Genomic DNA, 19992 nt, shown 5'->3' on the forward strand with positions numbered 1-19992 from the left:
TAAATGTGACTATTACCATGGTTTATAGATTTTTAAAAATCATATTGAGAACCTAGAACTGGACATAAAAATGCAGATAGAAAATACATTTTGTGGAGAAACACAGAGGTTTACAATAACATGTTAATTTAAGTAGAAACTTGGTTTTATAAAACATACAATCTTCTCAAGAAGCAGTCTAATGAATCCAGGAAGACAGATGGCTGATCATACCAAAATATCTCACAAATGCTGCTGTTCAAACTTCACTGTGAGCATAATGCTGAAAATTATTATGGGATTTACCTATACAGTTAGTTCCCAAATCACTATTTCATAATGAGAATGAAGGTTGTAGAAGTAATTTCATTATAGCTCTCTCCAATGGGGGGGGGGGAGGAGGGAGGACAAACCATCCTGATTTTAAGATCCTGTTGTATCTCAGTCATTAGCACTGAGTCAGTTAAAACTTGATCAACACAAAAATCTTCAGTGATGCAAAGCCTGTGGAAATGCAAGGCAAATGCCATCTTGACTACTCTACCTCACCCCTCACCTTTCTGGGATTATTTTTTATCACTCCCCTTCACATACATTATCTTCTAGCCAAGCTGATCTGCTGATCCCCTGAACTCAAGAGTTTCTTCTTCTGCTTCCAAGATGTTTTGTGTTCTATTCTCATTCTGGCTAAAAACACATCACTCACCACCATCTTTTACAATGTCTACCTCACCCAAAGACCAGCTCATGTACTACTTCTTATCAGAAGTCTTTCTTTATTCTCAGGTTCTCTCTCCCTCCCTTCCTTCCTCCCTCCCTCCCTCCACTCCTTCCTCCCTCCTTCCATGTCTCCCCTTTTTTCTCCCTCTCTCTCTCCCCCTCCTCCCACTCCCCTCTTAAATTATCATGTATTTATTTAAGTGCTTACTCATTTCACTTTGTCTCTTAGTAGAATGCAAGTTTTTTGAAAGCAGGGACCAATTTTAAACTTTGTCTTTGTTTCTTCTGTGTTTAGCCCAAAAGGCTAAAGTGTTTTCTTCTGTCTCTTTTTTGAGGCTTTGGGGGCTTGTCTTAAACACCCTTTGTTCCAGTCTTCCAGAAGAATACTGGGGTAGAATTACATCTGACTGCACCTTTCAAATATTTCTGCTCTAGGGGTATGAGTCAGTTTAGAAGGAAAGCCACTTCCCTGGTTGCTCTTAAGAGGGATAGTAAGGCTTACATTCACCAGCTTAAGGCTTTACTACCAAATAGAGATTACACCAAAAACAATCCATCATAAATAAAAAAATTGCAAGTAAATCCATTTATCCAAACAGTCAATAGAAATTGGAGAAGTGATATAGAATAGGGTATACTATTACAACTTAGCTGCCACAGTGGAGTTGCAGCCACAGTGTGGGGTAAGGAGCGGTTTTCAATTTTTAAAACAACAACATCATATTTCTTCTGCTTTGGGTCAATAACATGTTTTAAGGAATGGATTGAGTGTGGTTGCTGTTTGTCTTTCATTCTAGAAGAGGACCATGATATCAAGGAGGTGATGCCATGACATGTTGGTGACTTGGATTTAAGTGACGGGTGGCTGTGTAAAGTCATCAGTCTCACTTTTACCTCCAGAGCCATCTGGGTCCAGTGGCCAGATATAGATCAGGATGACTGGAGATGGCCCAGGATGCAGTGGGAGACCTTGGCCTTTTCAAGCTACGTTCTTTAACAGGTCTCAGTTTGACTGAGTCAATGCCTATTGAGTAATGAAGGCTTCATAAGAAATGAGGCAAAGAATGGCCTCTTTAAAAAAGAAAAAGATTTGAGAGGGAAAGACTCTCAGGGTTTCTAGACAAAACAGAAATAATTGCTATTTACAATTTATTTATCAGGGCTGGCCATGTTGTTCTCATGCAAAATGTATGCTTGCCCAAAAGACTATTTTACGGAGAACTCAAACAGGGCAAGTTTTCACATTGTGATCAAAAGAAGCAATACAAGGATACTCTCAAGATCTGTCTTAAGAACTTTGGAATTGATCGTGTGACATGGAAGACACTAGCACAGGATCACTCAGCATGGCATACCCACATCAGAAAAGCCGCTATGCTCTATGAGCAAGGCAGAATTAAAACTGCTCAAAGGAAATGCAGGATGTGCAAATTTAGAGAATCCATGTTTACACGGGCTGTTTGTTCTGAGCTCATATTTGTCTGGTTAGCCACAGTTGGACACACTGAAATTTGACTCTAACATAGTGATATTGTTTTTGTCCTCTTCGAGAATGAAGGACGCCAACCAATGAACCAACCAATCAGGGCCCAAACAATGACCAAGTAGGGCTTGGCATGAGACCTATTATTGGCCAGTCAACGAAAGCCTGAGTGATCTGGGATTAAGGCTGGTCTTTAAGAGAAAAGGGGGGAAAAACTGAGTGTGGTATTGACACTATCTGCCATATCGTTATTACAATCAGTGAGATAAGGCTTTTGGGTCACAGTCTAAGCAGTTACAGGTCGGTGAACAGAAAACTAGACTGTTAAGAGGACAATGAGGCTGCCTAGAATTGGCTCAATAATAACAGCTATACAGGTATCTATGTAACTTTACTGAGAAGTCTTTTTCTATGCCCAGATATAGAAATCCTTCTGAATGGCTAGCAAACATCTTGGAGTTGAGTGCTTGGTCTCTTAAATAATAAATAGGCTTCTCCCAGGCTCCAAACAAGAGTGTTAATTCTTATGAAAGAATAAGATAGGGATCAAGACTAAACTTGTGATTTTGTTGGTATAGAGAGCTTCTGGATGAGAAAACTGCCTCTACAAATGTAGATTGGCGATTTCTTTGCTATCTCCTTCAAGAGCTGCCTTGAGCACTGAGAGGATAAGGGATTTGTCCATAGTCACACAGCCACTATATCTCAGAGATGGGAAGATATGAACCCAGGTCTTCCTGATTTTGACATCATCTATCTATCCACTGGCACATTGCCTCTCTTAAATCAGGTCAATTCCCGTGGTCAGAAGGGACAGAAGATGTATGTACCATCTCCATTCCTCACTCCCATCCCAACCCCCTTGCCTGCCATTCATTTTAATTCTCATCTAAGAAAAGCCAGGTACAGCTAGGTGGCTCACTGGATAGAGTGCTAGGCTTGGAGTAAGGAAGATCTGAGTTCAAATCCGGTCTCAGATACTTACTAGCTGTGTGAGGCTGGGCAAAGTCACTTAACCCTGTTCACCTCAGTTTCTTCATCTGTAAAATAAGCTGGAGAAGGAAATGACAAATGACTCTAATACCTTTGCCAAGAAAATTGCAAATGGGGTCATGAAGAGTCATACATGATTGAAATGATTGAACAACAACATGAAAAGCTGAACATTTAGGCTTCTATTCAATAATTAATAATAATAACAGCACTTCTATGTGCCAGGTAGTCTACTAAGATCTTTACCAATATTATCTCATTTATTCCTCTTAACAACCTTGTGAGGCAGATGCTATTTTGATTCCTATTTTATAGTTGAGGAAACTGGGGCAGAGTTTAAGTGACTTGCTCAAGGTCACACAGCTAGTAAGTCTATAACATTATTTATTAATAGATGGAAAGCATATATTATTATCTATCTTCAGAGCAATGTAAAGACCTATGATTAAATTCCAGCTTTGCTGCTAATTACCTATGTATCTTTATTGCCTTTAGTCCCAGAGACTAAAAGTCTTCTCTGGGACTAAATTTTTAATCTGCTGAGAGGCTGGGTAAAGGAGAAGACATGCAAAGTTTGAAGAGGGATAAAAAAATGTTTGGAAAAGTCACGGTGGTGAGTGGGAGAGTGAGTCAACTGTTATTGTTGTTCAGTCGTTTTGGTCGTGTCTGACTTCCTGACCCCATTTGGAGATTTCTTGGCATATATATTGGAGCAGTTTGCTATTTCCTTCTCCAGTAGATCCATTTCGTTGGGCAATAAAAGGTTAGGTCGCATACCTAGGAAGTGCCTGAGGCTGGATTTGAACTCAAGTCTTCCTGACTCCAGGACCAGTGTGCTATCTACTGAACCTCCAGCTGCTTCTGAATCAATTTGGGACGTATAAGAGGTTGCTTCCCACAGTGATGGATTATTTGACATTATGTAATATAAATTTGTGATGAACTCAGCTGGCATAATTTTATGATTGTTTTTTTCCAGCTTTGTTCAACAGCTCTTAAATAAAAGCAAAGGCAGTGGATGGGGATAACAGAAAGTTGATTTTAGCAATGCAATGCAGATAATAGCATAAAAGGGTAAGGGACTTGAGAGAAGAGGCAGTGTGGAGTTGAACTGGTTGGTAGTAAAGGAAGGAGAATATAATCAGTGGAAGGAAGAGGACTTGAAAAAGAGCTGAAGGGTCAAGGGATTGGAGGTCTCAGTGAGGATGAAAAACAAGATTTGAGATTTTAAGGCAGAGGTGGAATGACAACAGATTGTGACCAGGTAAAGGGAATTTCAGAATTCAGGAAAATGGAAGGGGTGCGTTTATGGGTGATGGCAATATCAACGGTAGGACCATCTGTGTATTTAGCTGAGGTGGGGTAGAAGAGTAGGTCATGTGAAATGAGTAAGTTGAGAAACTGGGAGCCTGGGAGAAGTATTAAATAATATGTTGAAATCCCCTATTATGAAGGCAGGAGTTGAAGAAAGACTGAGCCAGGCACTAAACTTCCTAAGGAAAGAAGGGGAGTATCTTGGAGGCTGGAATATAACAGGTACAAAAATTTTGATTGGGCTGTAGGTATGAATTGAGTGAACCTCAAAAGAGGAGAGGTTACTGAGGAGGGTGGTGGAGGGAAAGCCTAGAAATGACAATGGGGAGCATGCACTGAGTCCAATACTCCCACCTTGTCCAGTGATTTGCAGTCGAGGTGGGGGATGAATTGAAAGTGCAACCAGTGGTAGAAAGGATGGACAGGGAGTTTGTATCATCACCAAGGAGCCAGGTTTCAGTTGAAAGCCAAAGACAGGAAAGGAAAAGGTTTAAGAAAAAAATCAAATTTGTTACCTATGGAGCATGCATTCCACAAAGCACAGGGAAAGACATATGTAGGCTCAGAGTAGGACATTAGGACAATTGTTTTGAAAGGGATAGGAATAAGAAAGCAAGCAACAGGATGCAAATGAAGTACAAAGAGTATGGGATTTTGAATGAAGAGATCTGGGTTTAAATACTGGTTCTCCATTTCCCTAATGGTGTAATCATGGGTAAATTGTGTCATCTTTCTGGATCTTAGTTTCCTCATCTACAAAATGAAGGGGTTGGATGAAATGACACCTAAAGTACCTTCCAACTTCAGTTAATCAATAAGCATTTATTAAGTGCTTATTATGTGCCAGGCACCATAAGAATCAGAGATATAGGGAAAAATCAAATATGCAGTCCCTGTTCTCAAGGTAATGGGAGACCCAACATACAAAAAATTATGTGTACACATGCATAATATATACAATATAAACACATGAAAAAATCAAAGTAATGGCATGACCAAAAGAGAGGACTAAGAAGGGCCTCTGGTAGAAGGAAGAATTTGAATTGAGTCTCGAAGGTGGAGGTAGAAAGGGAGGAACAGAGAGAACATTCCAAGTATGGGGGAAAACCCATAAAAAAGGCACAAAATTAGAGTCAAGAGATGGAGTGTTGGGTGTGAGGAATACCAAGAAGGTCACTGTTGCTGGAATGTAGAATGTGTGAAAGGGAATAAACAGCTTTTGCTGTGATCCCTTTTTTTTTGGACTGAGATGAGGTATGCCCATTTTCTCAGTGAAGTTATTAAGCAGTGTATTCAGTATATTCAGAAATGATCTCAGATAAATGAATAGAAACTCTGAGCAAAATTTCTTTTTTTTTTGGCACATGAGGTCTGAACAATATAGGTGCACTGTCATTATAAAAAAAAAATCATGACTGTAGTCAGCTCTACATAACCCATTGCCAGCCTCCTACATTGTGGTGAGGTTTAGACACCATTATAATTTCTTTTAAAATATAATCCTCATACATATATCTGGCCATGTCACTCCTCCTTTCAGAAATCTTCTGTGGTTCCCTGACTATATCTTATTTAAATTTCACATCCATGACTTATCACAGAGTAATAAACACAATAGGTACTTACAAAACATTTACTGAGCTGAATCTGTTGAATTTAGTGTAGTTATATACTATATTATATATATATGTATATAATATTGTAAATTAAATTATTATATAATATACTATTAAATATACTATATAATATAGTAAATATAACTTTATTTGTTCATCTATCAGAAATATAAATCTGTTCCAACCAAACATCATATGAGACTATGGGACTAGCATGCCACACTCTTTTGTTATATACCCTATATTTACTTATCTGTAAACAAGCTTTAACCGTCCTTGAATTTCCAGTTCTGGGCACAATTTCTGATCCTTAATAAATATCATTGATGGATCAACTGACTTTCGGAACTTCAAAATTGAGAAGGGGGAAGGACCTGAAGAAGAATCTAGTAAATTCTCTTATTTTACAGGTGAAGAAACTGGGACCCTGAGATGTCAGATGACCTGCCCAAGATGATCAGAGTACTGCACAGCACAGCCAGGCTAAGAGCGCTGGTCCTTTAATTCACCCTTAAGCATTCTTTCCCTGGCACCACAGAGATCCACATGTGACTACTCCATCCCTTTCTCTTCTTGGCACACAGCCTCAACCCAGCTGCTAATCAGAAGGAGACTTACTTTCAGATTTTTTTTTGAATGATTCTTTTCCCTAGTGTTTATCTTGCAGAGGGAGTGGCATGAATATCTGTATGTTGCAAATCAGGAAACATCTGCTGCCTAGAAAGCCCTTCCCAAGTTGCATCCAAATAAGTGCTTTGGGGCCATCACATATGAGCAAAAGAGCATGTTTCTCATTTTACAGGAATACAAACTGAGGGACAAAGGGTTCCTTCTCAGATTAAAATACAGGCTTCAGATGAAAACTCCCTGAAGATTCTATAAGATCTCCAGCCACTGGCTGTCTCATTGAACTACACTATGCTCCTGGAATCAGGAAAACACCCATGAAACCTGCATTCCTAATTAGCTTCCATTTACCATCAGTTCCTTACTATGTCTAATGATTCCCAAATGCCTCTAAGATAGTAACAGTCGTTTACATTAATAAACTACTTTCATAGCTAATAAAACCCTTTATATCTATGTCAGTTAATTTCAGAGCAGGCTTATAAGATAAGTAGTATTGATAAGTATCATAACCTCTGTTTAGAGATGAGAAGTCTGAGAATTGGAGAGGTCTAGTGATTTGTCCAAGGTCACCCAGCTAACAAAGTGGTAGAATTAGGATGGGAATGTAAACATTCAGTGCTCTTTCCTCTGCATGAGGCTACCTCAGATTCAAGTTCCTCAATGTACTTGTCAAGGTCTTCCATAATTTATAGCCACTTTAGCTCTTCAACACTATTTTCCAGTATGATATAATAGAAATATCACTACACAAGGAGCTAGAAAGGAATTTTACTTCTGAATGATCTTGGATAATTCACTTAACTTCTCTCTATGAGCCTCAGTCCTCCTCTGTCAAATGGAGATGTGACAGATTTACCTCCTGGATACCTCTGGGAACTGAGGTATTTACCTCTTGGGCTCTTTGCAAAGATCAGATAAGATAATGTTGGAAGGTTCTTTATAATCCTTATAAATCCTTATAAACCACTACTTTTAAGTAGTGGTATCAAATCATTGGCTGCATATAGCCCACAATACTCTGAAAACAATGCTGCCTGCAGCTACTGTGGCTGTGTAAGGCCAATAACACCAGCACACAGGAGTGCTGCTAGCACAAGTTCTTTGATTGCTCTTCTAAGGAAAACAACTTTAAGGGGTTAACAATCTTACTTTAGTTAAAAATATAAATATCATTCACTTAGTTCAGGGGAAAAAGTCAGCACCCTGAACTTCAGAGAAAACACAAACAGAAATTACAATCAGAAATTATATAAACAGAGCAAAATAACACAAATCAGCAGATAGGCTTCTAGCTGTCTGTCCAAGACATTACATACATAGTTACCAGAAAGAGAAGTAGCAACCTCTGGGTTTTCAAAGCCAGGGGCCTTCCTTAATGGCTACCCAGAGTCTCTACACCAATGATCTTCCAATGAATGAGCCCCCCCAACAAAATGCTAACCTCAGAGTATATATACCCTTTTTCAGGGTCAGAGTGCTTCACGTCTCTGGAGGGTTTCACACCTCTCATGACCTAACTAGCAAAAGGCTGTGGGCCTTCTTATAAACAAAGACAAGACTTAATCAAAGGCACTTGATTGCCTCAGTGCTGAGAAGCACTTCAAAACAAAAGACAAAAAAGTCCCACTTTGCTTGCCCTTACATACTTCCAAGTGGGGCTGGAAACAGATTAAAACATTTCCTTTCTGATTTTAATGTACTGACATACTAATTTTTGTATATACATGTATGTGTATGCATACACACATGAATATACACATATACATACATATGTAGTTTTCTAAGTCAATATGCAGCCTTATGTACAGTTTAATGTTCCCTGATTCTATTTCAGTGTGACACCACTACTTTGAAGGACCAAGCACATTTTTGCATTAATTAACATACCTGTTCCTTCTAGTTAAAATACTATGTAAATATCAAGTATTGATGCTATTTGCCTACACAAACATTCAGCTCAAGTGAGGTCAGTTCCATATAGGTCACGATCATTTCAGTTTTTAATATCTTCATTCATTCTGTTTCTCTGTCCTGGAATACTTTTTTTCTTTTCTTTACCTGGACAGTGAAGGCTTTTCAAACTTTTATAGCTGGCAGATATCTCCCTATTCAGTGCTTATTTTTTTGTATCCCTAATTTTAATAAAATTATATTTGAATTTCTCCCTGTCATTCTTTTGTGCATTTGTCTTGTTCCCCAATGACTTGTAAGCCCTTTCAGGAGCTTACAAATAAGTGTGTGTGTGTGTGTGTGTGTGTGTGTGTGTGTGTTTGCTTCTGATAAAGAAGAACAAAATGTGAGCTAGATAGAAACCTTAAATATCTGATCTTCTCAATTTTATGTATAAGGAAACTGAAGGACAAACATAATGGCTTTCCTTCTTAGAGAAAATATATGAGGGAGTGAAAAGAGTATTGAATAGACTGGGAGTTAGGAGACTTCTGTTCAATTCATGACTCTATCACTAGTCATCTGAATGAGCTTAGGGAAGCCAAATTATATGATTCTAATAGAGCTAAGACTTGACTCCCAACTCCTTGTCCAACAGTTTTTGCACAGTAGTACACACTATGGTACTCTTAATAAACATGTGTTGCATTGAGACAGAAATATTAAGACTTTCTTTTATGTGGGAAGTTGCATCTCTGAAAAATGGAACTATTCACTAAAATCTCTTTAGGAATGTGAACATGAATAATTTTAAAATGGCAAGTATATAGCACAGAAATATGCCTCTGTGAAGCTGAGGGACAAAACTGAGGACAACTGAAGCTGTTGATACTGTCATGTGAAAGAAATTAAAATTTGACTATTGCCTCAGATGCTGCAACACACCAGAACTATTTAGGCAGTAGTCAAGAAAACAAGGAAATTTCACAGACCCAGAAATGAGAAAGAGATTGACCATTTTTAATCTACCTTTGCAAATCTTCTCATTAAATGGGATAATGCTTCAGGATTAGGGCACTCCAATTTCTTGATAATCTCGAAGCTTTGGTTAAGCTGTGCAAAGACATCTACCACAGAGCAAGAGAAGAGGGCATGGTCTGAGGTCTGCTGGAACTGAGAAAGGAGAAAGCAGAAACCATTCCAATAAACCAGCACGTTTGAGACAGTGGATTCATCATTATTCATTAACTGCTGAATCTCATATCATCCAACTCCATCCCACAGTAATAAAATGCTTCTTGCTTCAAAGCAGCCAATCCCTTCCACCTGAATTTGCTGTGCATCCAACAAAATAGGGAGGGTTTATGCTATTTGAAATCTCTTTTTGTTAGACAGATGTTGGTTATATGTCATTCCATTATTTCCTTAACAGGGGGCTATAAATGGTGGTTTTAGAATACCCTAGCATGTTCTTCAATGGTTACATATAAGCCAGAGGCAACTCATGCTCATGATATTTGCTCCAAATGGATTGGAAAGGTCACTTATCTATATCTTGGGACCTCAGCCAATTTTTACAAGATTTCTAGGTTTAGGATTCTGGGATAACCAGAATCTTCAGTGTTCAACTCATATTTAGGTTAACGACCAAGGAAATTATGGTACCTATTCTACATCTTAGAGAGTTGCCTGGGACACTGAGTGGTTAAGTGAGTTGCCCAGGGTCACACAGCTATATATTAGAGGCAGAGCCTGAGTAAAGGTTTTCCTAACTCTAACAATAGTTCTCCATTCACTATACCCCACTGCCTTGTGTTACTTAATTTAAAAATAATAGGAGTTGTTCAAACTCATCGCTAATCACTTAGTTTTAATTCTCCACTATTGGTAGAGGGATTTCCCTCCCTGGAACCTCTCTGTATCAATCAAACCACAGGTTATTAAAAAAAACAACTTTTTTGACAATAACCAATTTGAAGATAGGAAGTTAAACTTACTCCATCTTTTTTGTCTCTTCCTAGTGCACCATGAAGAAACTCCATTGACACATCTTCATTTTCATCAAGCCACTGAATGACAAAGGGCTCAAACCATCTTTAAAAAAAACTTCATTTGGTTAACATTGTGGCCCTCAAGAAACAATTCCTTTGTACATAATTAAGCTTTAAGGCTGTGTTTGTTTTTTTAAAATGAACATACTCAAAATGGCAGTTGTATAAAAATGAAAACACTATAAATTTATTAAATACCACTCTACCCCTTCTCCCCATGGGAAAGTTTTAATGAATTTTCTGGATGGTCTATTTTTTTTAAATTACTGTGAAAAAGTTTGATTATCTAAGTACCTTGGTACATGGCAAGGACGAGGAAACAATTTGATAATATAAAGGATTTTATAAATGCCCTCTACAACTCCAGGGTAGCCTCAATTCTAGCTCTTCAGGAATTAAATTCATATTGTTAGCACTGTACTCCAGTTTTCCCCACCAGTCTGATCAGCACATTTAAATTGGACACATTGTCCAGTGGCATTTTTTAATAAAAAATAAAAATGGAAAAGACAAAGTAGAAACAACTATGAAAGACCATCAAATAGTTGCTAAAATTTGAATATTTGAAATCTATCCAATCACAAGAAGACTATGAGAAGGGAATGTTAGTGCTGGAGAACTCAAATGAACTGGAGCTCTGTGTACTGAGAACAAAACTTAGTGAAAAATCGCTACTTACAAAGAGTATTCAGGAACGGCATCTTTGAAGGCAGAGAGCTCTCGCACATATTCATTATAAAACCATTTTACTTTGAAATGCAAATTCATGTAATCGGTACTCTTGCATAACCGCTGCTTTTCATGTTCTATAACAGATAAAATCAAACATTTAATAAAGTTTGGGTTGCAAATAATGCTTCTTTGTCACAATCTCTATCACTGCCTCCTTATCCAGCATTTGAAAAGAAACAAACCCATATATCTGATGTAAGGACAAGGCAAATTGTTAAAGGCAGAACCAAAGTGTTTGCAAAATGCTGAAATGATCTGAAGGTAAGGCGCATCTAACACTGATGTATCATAAGTCAACTACTCCAGTCTCTCAAAGAGTTGGCCATGAAGGGGGATAAGAGTAAAAAAGAGCAGTAACATCTTAAGCCTGTTATATTTATTCCTAGGCTTCCAGGTTTTTATTCCTTTTAGACCAGTACAAAGTATCCTGGTACAAAGCACATTAAACAAGAGTTAAACATATAATCATGAATAAAACATGAACCAACCTAGAAGCCATAATCACTGATAGAAATTGGAGATGGGAATAAGTAGGCTACATTTATTGAATGGGTTATTTAATACCTAAACACTGCGGTAGTTTAAAAGAAATCTATCTAACTCTTAAGCCACACTATTTCTCCTTCACACTTAGGCTAAGCCAAAAATTTTTGACAACTATAGAATTTAGAACATTGTTATTACCTTTAATTCTAATTTCCACCATCTGAAATACTTTTTTAAGATGTCCCCAAAATAATTCAGCTTAAAAAGGTGCACTCTAAAGTGAAAAAAATGATATTGGAGATATGGATGAAGTAGGATGGTGAGTCTCATGAACCTCTCAATACAACACCTATATTTTCCATAGCCATAAAGCTATCCTGCTTCTGCCACCAAAGCAGCCCAAACCAGGTTCTTGGGCTGTGGCATAAGGGTCACTAAGAAATTCTGGGGTTCTCTATGAGGATGGTGTATTTAGGAAACAGAAATCCTAAAAGGTCTTAGGGAGCAAATACAAACAAACCACAATCCACTTTTTTGTCACTTAGATATGCAAGTAGAAGCTAAACTCCTGGAGTTCAAAGAGTGATTTATTTTTGACTTTGAATTCCTAGCACCTGATGATTCCAGACAAGTGGTAGTCCCTTAAAATACTTGTTGAACTGAATAGAATGTTTTCTTTCTTGCCTCTGGCTGTTGGCTTCCCCAGCTTCCTTCGAATTGCAGTTCAGATGTCAGAGGCAGCTAGTAGTGCAAAAGAAAGAGGGCTGGGCCTAGAGTCAGGAAGACCTGAGTTCAAATTTAGCCTCTGACAATTACAAGCTGTATGACCCTAGCCCAGGCAAATCTCTTAACTTCTGTTTGTCTCAGTTTTCTCAACTGTAATATGGGAATAATAGCAGCCCCTACCTGACAGAACTGCTGTGAGGATTAAGTGAGAAAATATTTGTTTTAAAAAAAGTGCTTAGCAAGTGCCTGGCACACAGTAGGAGCTTATTATATATAATATATGTAAATACATAATATATACATAAATATATACACATAAATACACACACACACACACACATATATATATATATATATATGTATATATATAATACATGTGTATACACACACACACTTATTTCTCCCTCCTTTCTGCAAGAGGCCTTTCTAGGTCTTACTCATTGCTAGCGCCTTCCCTTTGAGACCACCTCCCATTTACAGGGTATATAGCTTCCATGTATATAACTGTTTGCTTGCTGTGCTCCATATTAAAATAGAAGCTTTTTGAAGGTAGGATGTTTCTCTATTCTTTGTATTCCCAGCACCTAGCCCAATGCCTTTCACGTAGTGTTTAATAAATGCTAGTAGTTTAATAAATCCTAGCCTTCCACTTCCCAGCTAAATTTTAGAAAAATAAGAAGTCTGTAGAGTGAGCTAGATTTCAGTGTTCAATAAAGAGATCTAAGTATTATCAAATAACATCTTTGTTTTAATGATCAGAACAAAGATCAAGCCAATCAATTTATAAAATCAACTGATACTGAAGAGCAGAAGTACTAAGATAATAGAGTTTACCACCAAGGCCCACCATAAAGCAAAATGGTAGAATCATAGGTGGTTGATATTTTTTCTATGAATAATATTTCACTTTTCCCCAATTAGATATAAAAATGATTTTAACATTTAATTGTTTAAAATTTTGAGTTCCAAATTCCAAGCATACCATCATATCATTTGCCAAGAATAAAGTTTTGTTTCCTCATTGCCTGCTCTAATTCCATCGATTTCGTTTTCTTCTCTTATTGCTATATTCTCTTATTGCATTTCTAGTACAATATCGAATAATAGTGGTGATAACGGGCATCCATGCTTCACCCCTAAAATTATTGGGAAGGTTCTAACATATACGTAGTACAGACTGTTGATCTTTTAAAAGCAATTTTTCCATTGAGTCCTTCTCTCTTGCCCTCCCACTTCCCCCCTTAGGGCTATTTTGGTATACCTCAGTTCCCAGTGTTATCAGTGTTATGCTTCATAAGAACATCTTTGCCTTAGTAAGGAACATAAAAGAATAAAATAGTAACAGAAGAACTTCAGGCATTATTGGGGGAGATATTCTTCAAATCATATCCCTGAGTATGCTGGCTCCTCTTATAAGCAACTTGGTATGAGATGAACATGACCCTATTTTGAAGTAAGGCATGCCAATTCTACCTAGACCTCTGGCCTTTTTCTAATGTCTGTTCCTTGTTTATGTGTGTTCTTGGTCATTCGTCCTCCAGAATTAAGGACCATGAACAACAACAATAACAGTCCAGTTATCCCTTCCATATCATGGGGGTTAAGGGTGAGGTGCCCCAGGGGGCTGGAAAATCCACATAAAAATTTTTGGCCCTCCCTTCATACCCAAGAAGTATAAATTATTATGGTATTAAAAGATGAAATATGTTGATATTATACAATATCATTTGAATATTTTATGCATTTCTGAGTTTCTAAATTTTTTCTATGGCATCTGCTAGCCTTCATGTGTCATCTGCTGCTTCCGCAAAATTCCCGCAAAATTCCCATTTAATTTCTTATGCCAACCCGCAATATATCAAAACCACAAGTCGCAATGTGGAAAGGACAACTGTAGGTCACAAAATTTTAAGGTAGGGGTTAGTAAGCTTTTTTGTATCATTGACCTTTTAGGCAGTCTGGTGAAACTTATGGACTCCATAATAACAGTAATATTATAATTAAAATGATAACAGTATTTATATAATACTTTAAGATTTGTAAAGTGCTTTGCAACTATTATTTCATCTTATCGTCACAATGACCTTTGGAAGTAGGTGCTTTATAGATAAAGAAACTGAGGCAGACAGAGGTTAAGTGACTTGCCCAGGGTCACACAGCTAGTGTTTGAAGCATGTTTAAAGCAAAGGTCTTTCTGACTCCAAGTACAGTGCTCTATCCTCTTAGACGCCCAGTTTTCTTCTCAGATTAATATTCTTAAATTAACAAAATACAATGAATACAAAGGATTACAAAGGCAGTGAATTACATTGAAAATTTAAAAAAACAAGTTCACAAACTCTAGATTAAGTGGTTAAGAACCCCATTTTAGAGAGAGGCCCTTGATGTCTTTTTTTTCCTGAAGGATAAAAACAGAGGAGGAGGGGAGCTCATATAGAAAACATTTCTTCCTTTAGACCAATCAGAGTCAGCTCCTAAGAAGGTTTCTGTCCCTGAGATGTCTGCAGTCAGGTCTGCAAAGATTCTAGTAGCACTTTTGGTAGGTCAGATTGCATTGAATAAACCTTGGATTTAACACAGAAAAACAATTCTACCCAGCCCTCCTTCCACAGATAGGCTCCTGGGAACCATTAAGAATTAGACTTTCCCTTTAGCTCTTATACTTCCCAGAAACTACCAATTTCCATAAATTGTTATTAATAACAATTTCAGACACCATAGACTCCAGTGGTAGCCCAAGAGACCAATTGTATCTACTTTCAGTTTTTGCTAATTCAACAAAGGATATTTGCAGTGTTATCAGAGACTTCCCAAATTCCATAAACCATTATATTTACATATAATATTAACCTCAGTTAAACTTGTGGGGAGGAGGTATCATTTGATCAGTTTTTGGAAATTCATTGAAAATTAGTTACGTATATGTCTCTGATATTTGGAGGGAAAATACAAAATCCACCAATAAACAAGCATTGGGTACAATGTGTAAGGCACTGTGCTAGCTGCTGAGGACACAGAAACAAAAATCAAATAGTCCCTGTCCTCAAGGAATTTACTTTCTGTTGAAGAAGACATACTTATTTAAAATTATAAGAGGTCTTGTTGCAGGGTGCCTCCATGTTAGGAGTTCTGGGCACAAGCATGCCAACCCCTCTTACACAATTGTATTTAAAATACATATGAAATAAATGTATGGTCATGGGAAGGTAGAGAGACACCAACAGCTGGGAGGCAGGGGTTCAGGAAAGTTTCCATGTATCAAGTGTTATCTGTGTTGAGGCTGGAGGAAAACAAGGGATTCTAGGAGGTGGACATGAGGAGGGAGAGACTTACAGGAATGGGGAGAAGACAACCAGCACAAAGGCACAGAGAATAAGCTAAACAGAATTAGAGCAATGATGAGAGGTAGAAAAGATACCCCCTCTAAGGTAACCCTCTGTAGTTAGCCATTATGAAAATTGGCCCACATTGAGTGCTAAAATGGGAATTAAAATGCCATCTCACCTGGAAACTTAGAAAAAAGGCAGAATATGAGCATACCCTAAACAACAAGTTTGGGGAGATAGTCATCCTAGCATGATCATAGGATTTCTTCCTATAATCAGTGTTTGAAATGAGATAATAAAGGACACAGAAGAATTTCTATATATTTCTGGTAGCCTCAGTCTATCTTTTGTGTTAAATCTCAAAATTTCCTGCCTGCTGATTTTCTTTGCACATGATGATGGGTCACAGTATTCTTTGGAGGAGTGAAGAAAGGAGTTAGTAGGTGGGTTTATACATACATAGGCCCAAAGACTATAAGAAATATTATTTCAGGGCACATTGGGTCATCTTGTATTACAGTATTAATAAGTATTTGCCAAAAATACCATCATGGAAATAATGGAAATTTATGTACCAACATCTATCAGATCCTGAGGATGAAATAGAAGAGAAGTTTTCTGAAGAGCTTGATCAGACTTGACAAACCTAACTCAACATATATTTTGATACTTGGTGACTTCATTGCAAAGATGGTAAAAGGGAGAAATATATGTAGAAAAGTGGTTCAAGAGAAAGAAATGAGAAGGATAAATATTTTTAGATAATACAGAATCTTTACACATTTACATAAAGAACAATTTTTTTAAAAAAAAGAGAAAGAATTGGTTGGCACTGGACATGGAAGCATCACAAAGACTGAAACTAGCTACATTTTAAAAGATAGAAAGAAGACTTTTTACTGATGCCATGGGAGTTTGTAACAACAATGTTGCTAGCAGCTATTGTGAGGGTGAAAGACCAACAACAAAAGCACACTGGAAGACTGCTAGCACAGGTTCTTTGATCTGCTTTTCTAAGGAAAGCAAAAACTTTAAGGGGTTAACAATCTCAGTTTAATTAAACATACATATATCATTCACTTAGTTCAGGGAAAAAAGTCAGCACCCCGAACTTCAGAATAATTACAAACAGAAACTACAAACAGATCAACAGATAGTCTTTGTCTGATCAAGACATCATATACATAGTTACCAAAAAGAGAAGCACCAACATCTGGATTTTCAAAGCTGGGGGGAGTGGGGCACTCTTAACAATGGCTACTCAGAGTCTCATCTGGTCAAATCACACAACACTCTTCTAGTGAGTGACAGCCCCAAAACAAAACACCAACCTCAAATCTTATATACCCTTCTCAGGGTCAGAGGGCATCACAACCATCTGACTTAAAACCATGTGATGCTTCTTCAGGTGTCACAAACATGGGACTCAAACCTATGTGAACTAGACTTTCTTGTTTCTTAAGTAGGTCAAAGACTCTTGATTGAATTAAAGAAACAACAATTAAAGAAGAATTAAAGAATTAAAGACAACAGAAAGTCCACTTTGCTTGCCATTACATTTGAAAGGCAAAACTCATCAAAGGTAGTTGATTACCTTAGCATTATAAAAGGGAAAAGAGTAAAAAAAAGTCCCACCCTAATTACCATAACAGAGTTATGCCTGAATTGTAGATAGAGATAGAGACTCAGAAGAGACCTTAGAGACCATTTATTCCTAAACCTTTATTTTAAAAACAAAGAATATGCCACTATGATGAATAAGTCAGATTTACTGTCAGACTATTATCATAGTTATGATAAAAATGTACAACAAACAATTAAAATAATGATACTGAGAAAAGGATTTGGCTTGAAATTTAAGATATTTGACTTTGAGTTATTTAAGTGTTATTAAAATAAAAATAGTAAATACATAATGGAAAGGGCATTGATGCTGACTATAATAATTTTATCCAGAAGTTAAGTTACAGAAATTGTAATGACATAAATTATTATAATTAACATATATTAATTTTCACAATGAGGAGACTGAAATAATCCATAAAGCATCTTGGTTAACATCTTTTTGGTGGTATTGTATGATGTGACTAGGTGTACAACACAACCCCTTCCAAAGACCTGAAGGTAAAGAGCACACAGAAGGCAATGGGGGAAGGGAAGGGAATTAAGTATTTATAGAGTGCCTATTATATGCCAGGCACTCATTTGATCCTGATAATAACTGTATGAAGAAAGTGCTGTTATTATTTCCATTTTGCATTTTCAGAAACTGAGGTAAATAGAGGTTAAGTGGCTTGCTTAGGGTCACACAACTAGTAAATATTTGAAGCTGGATTTGAACTCAAGTCTTTCTGACTCCAGGTCCATCACTCTATCTACTGTGTCACCTAGCTGTCTACAGTGGAAAACTGCATGGTGGGTGATTTTTAGCTTACAACATATAGCCAACAAAGAACCCTGAAGAAAACCAGGAGTAAACTATTCCAACAAGGAATTGTATGAAAGAAAATAAAGTGGGGTTAATCATGTGGAAAGAGCAAAGCAATGACAAATGGGCAGGGAATACATTTCATCAGTACCTTTGGGGTATTGGGAGAAAGTGAGTAGGGTCATGAGGACATTGGCTGTATGGCAATATTTAGGAGAGAATATAGGTAAGAATCACACAGTGTTGGAAAGCATGGATGGGTTGTAATCTACATCTATGGAGGGGATCTTAACTGATGGAATAACAGACCCTTTTGAATATTGGCATAGTCCACCATCTTGCTGATTTAATGCTTTTAATATGATGAAGATGTGGAAATGAGTTTATTTGACTTGTTGAGTTATCAAAATAAATAGAGAGCGAGTGAAGGGACTCTCCATGAATAAAGTGCATAAACTTTCATATATAGATTTTGGGACAGCTACTTTGACAGCTTTGAGGCCTTTTTATTTCTTTCATGATTCTCAAGCTGTATATTTTCTGATGTTATCAGATAAAGCGATTCCTGATAATCGAGGTGGTAATCGTACCAACATCCATATACTTGCTTTCCCCAGATCTCTAAAAAGAATGAAGACACATATTACACAGTAAATTTTAAAAGAACTTCAAATAATTAAGTTTGTTAACACTTCTCCATTGATATTTTAAATAAATCTTTGCTACTTAACAATAAAATGAACAAAATTCCAAAGTCAGATTCCAAAACAGACTACTAATTGCCTTTATTTCTACTCATTATTTTTCACTCAGTGATAGACTAAGTTGACAAAATTGAATCTATCTTATCTAAAGTGAATGATTCTTGTGAATTTACTTAGCCATCAATCCTCCTCCTTATTTAATTATGACAACTAAGTTCCCTCTATCTCATTAACTTTAAAAAAAAACCCTTTAATTAGTTCCCCATACTGCAGTATAATAATTTTGTACAAAATTTAATCTCTTGAATTCCAATGAGCAGTATGAATATTTTACCACTAGAATAAAAATGCTTCATTAAAATTATGAAAGGAAGAAAGCCTAATGCTGCAGAAGAATCAGAATATTTTATAGTAGGTGGGTGTTTTTCCTAGTATTCATTTGGAAATGCATATTCTTTCACTATAATTTAAGTGCACCCACTTTTAAACAGATTTTTGTATATGAAACAAAAATTTAAAATTGTAGATTGTTTGAATATTGGGGATGAGTAACGTCAACAATGACTCCACTGTGGAGGCAAAGGCAAGTTTCCTTCCATTCCTACAGTCTCAATTTCCTATTTTCTGTATATCAAATTACTTTATTACAAGACACTTTTTATCTATATAGTGCTTATTTTCGAATAGTTGATAAATACAAAACTTGGATGGTGGCTTTGGTGCCATGTTAAGTATTCCTTTGGGAGGTTCATAATAATTTGCTCCATCCCCTGAGATGGATGTGAGATGCTTGAATTGTGCTGAATATTTGTAACACTCATCATTCTACATGGGAGATAAGGCTATGTGGGAGAATTGTGCTGAATATTACTCTACTCAACAGTGGTCAGTAAGTGTCCACACAATATGTGGAT

The 19992-nt window shown here is 37.0% G+C and overlaps 1 protein-coding gene across 1 annotated transcript in view; it reads right to left on the bottom strand.

Moving 5' to 3' along the window:
- The window catches only part of UNC13C (unc-13 homolog C), a 580271-nt gene that overhangs the window by 153889 nt on the left and 406390 nt on the right, over positions 1–19992 (bottom strand). Inside the window, exons 18-20 of the mRNA XM_036734862.1 lie at positions 11356–11482; positions 10623–10719; positions 9655–9798 (exon numbers count right to left, since the gene is read on the bottom strand). Coding sequence (XP_036590757.1) covers positions 9655–9798; positions 10623–10719; positions 11356–11482 — 368 coding nt within the window. The remainder of the gene's footprint in view (positions 1–9654; positions 9799–10622; positions 10720–11355; positions 11483–19992) is intronic.

The sequence above is a fragment of the Trichosurus vulpecula genome, chromosome 8 (genome assembly GCF_011100635.1).
Source record: "Trichosurus vulpecula isolate mTriVul1 chromosome 8, mTriVul1.pri, whole genome shotgun sequence".
In the NCBI taxonomy this organism is placed as follows: domain Eukaryota; kingdom Metazoa; phylum Chordata; class Mammalia; order Diprotodontia; family Phalangeridae; genus Trichosurus; species Trichosurus vulpecula.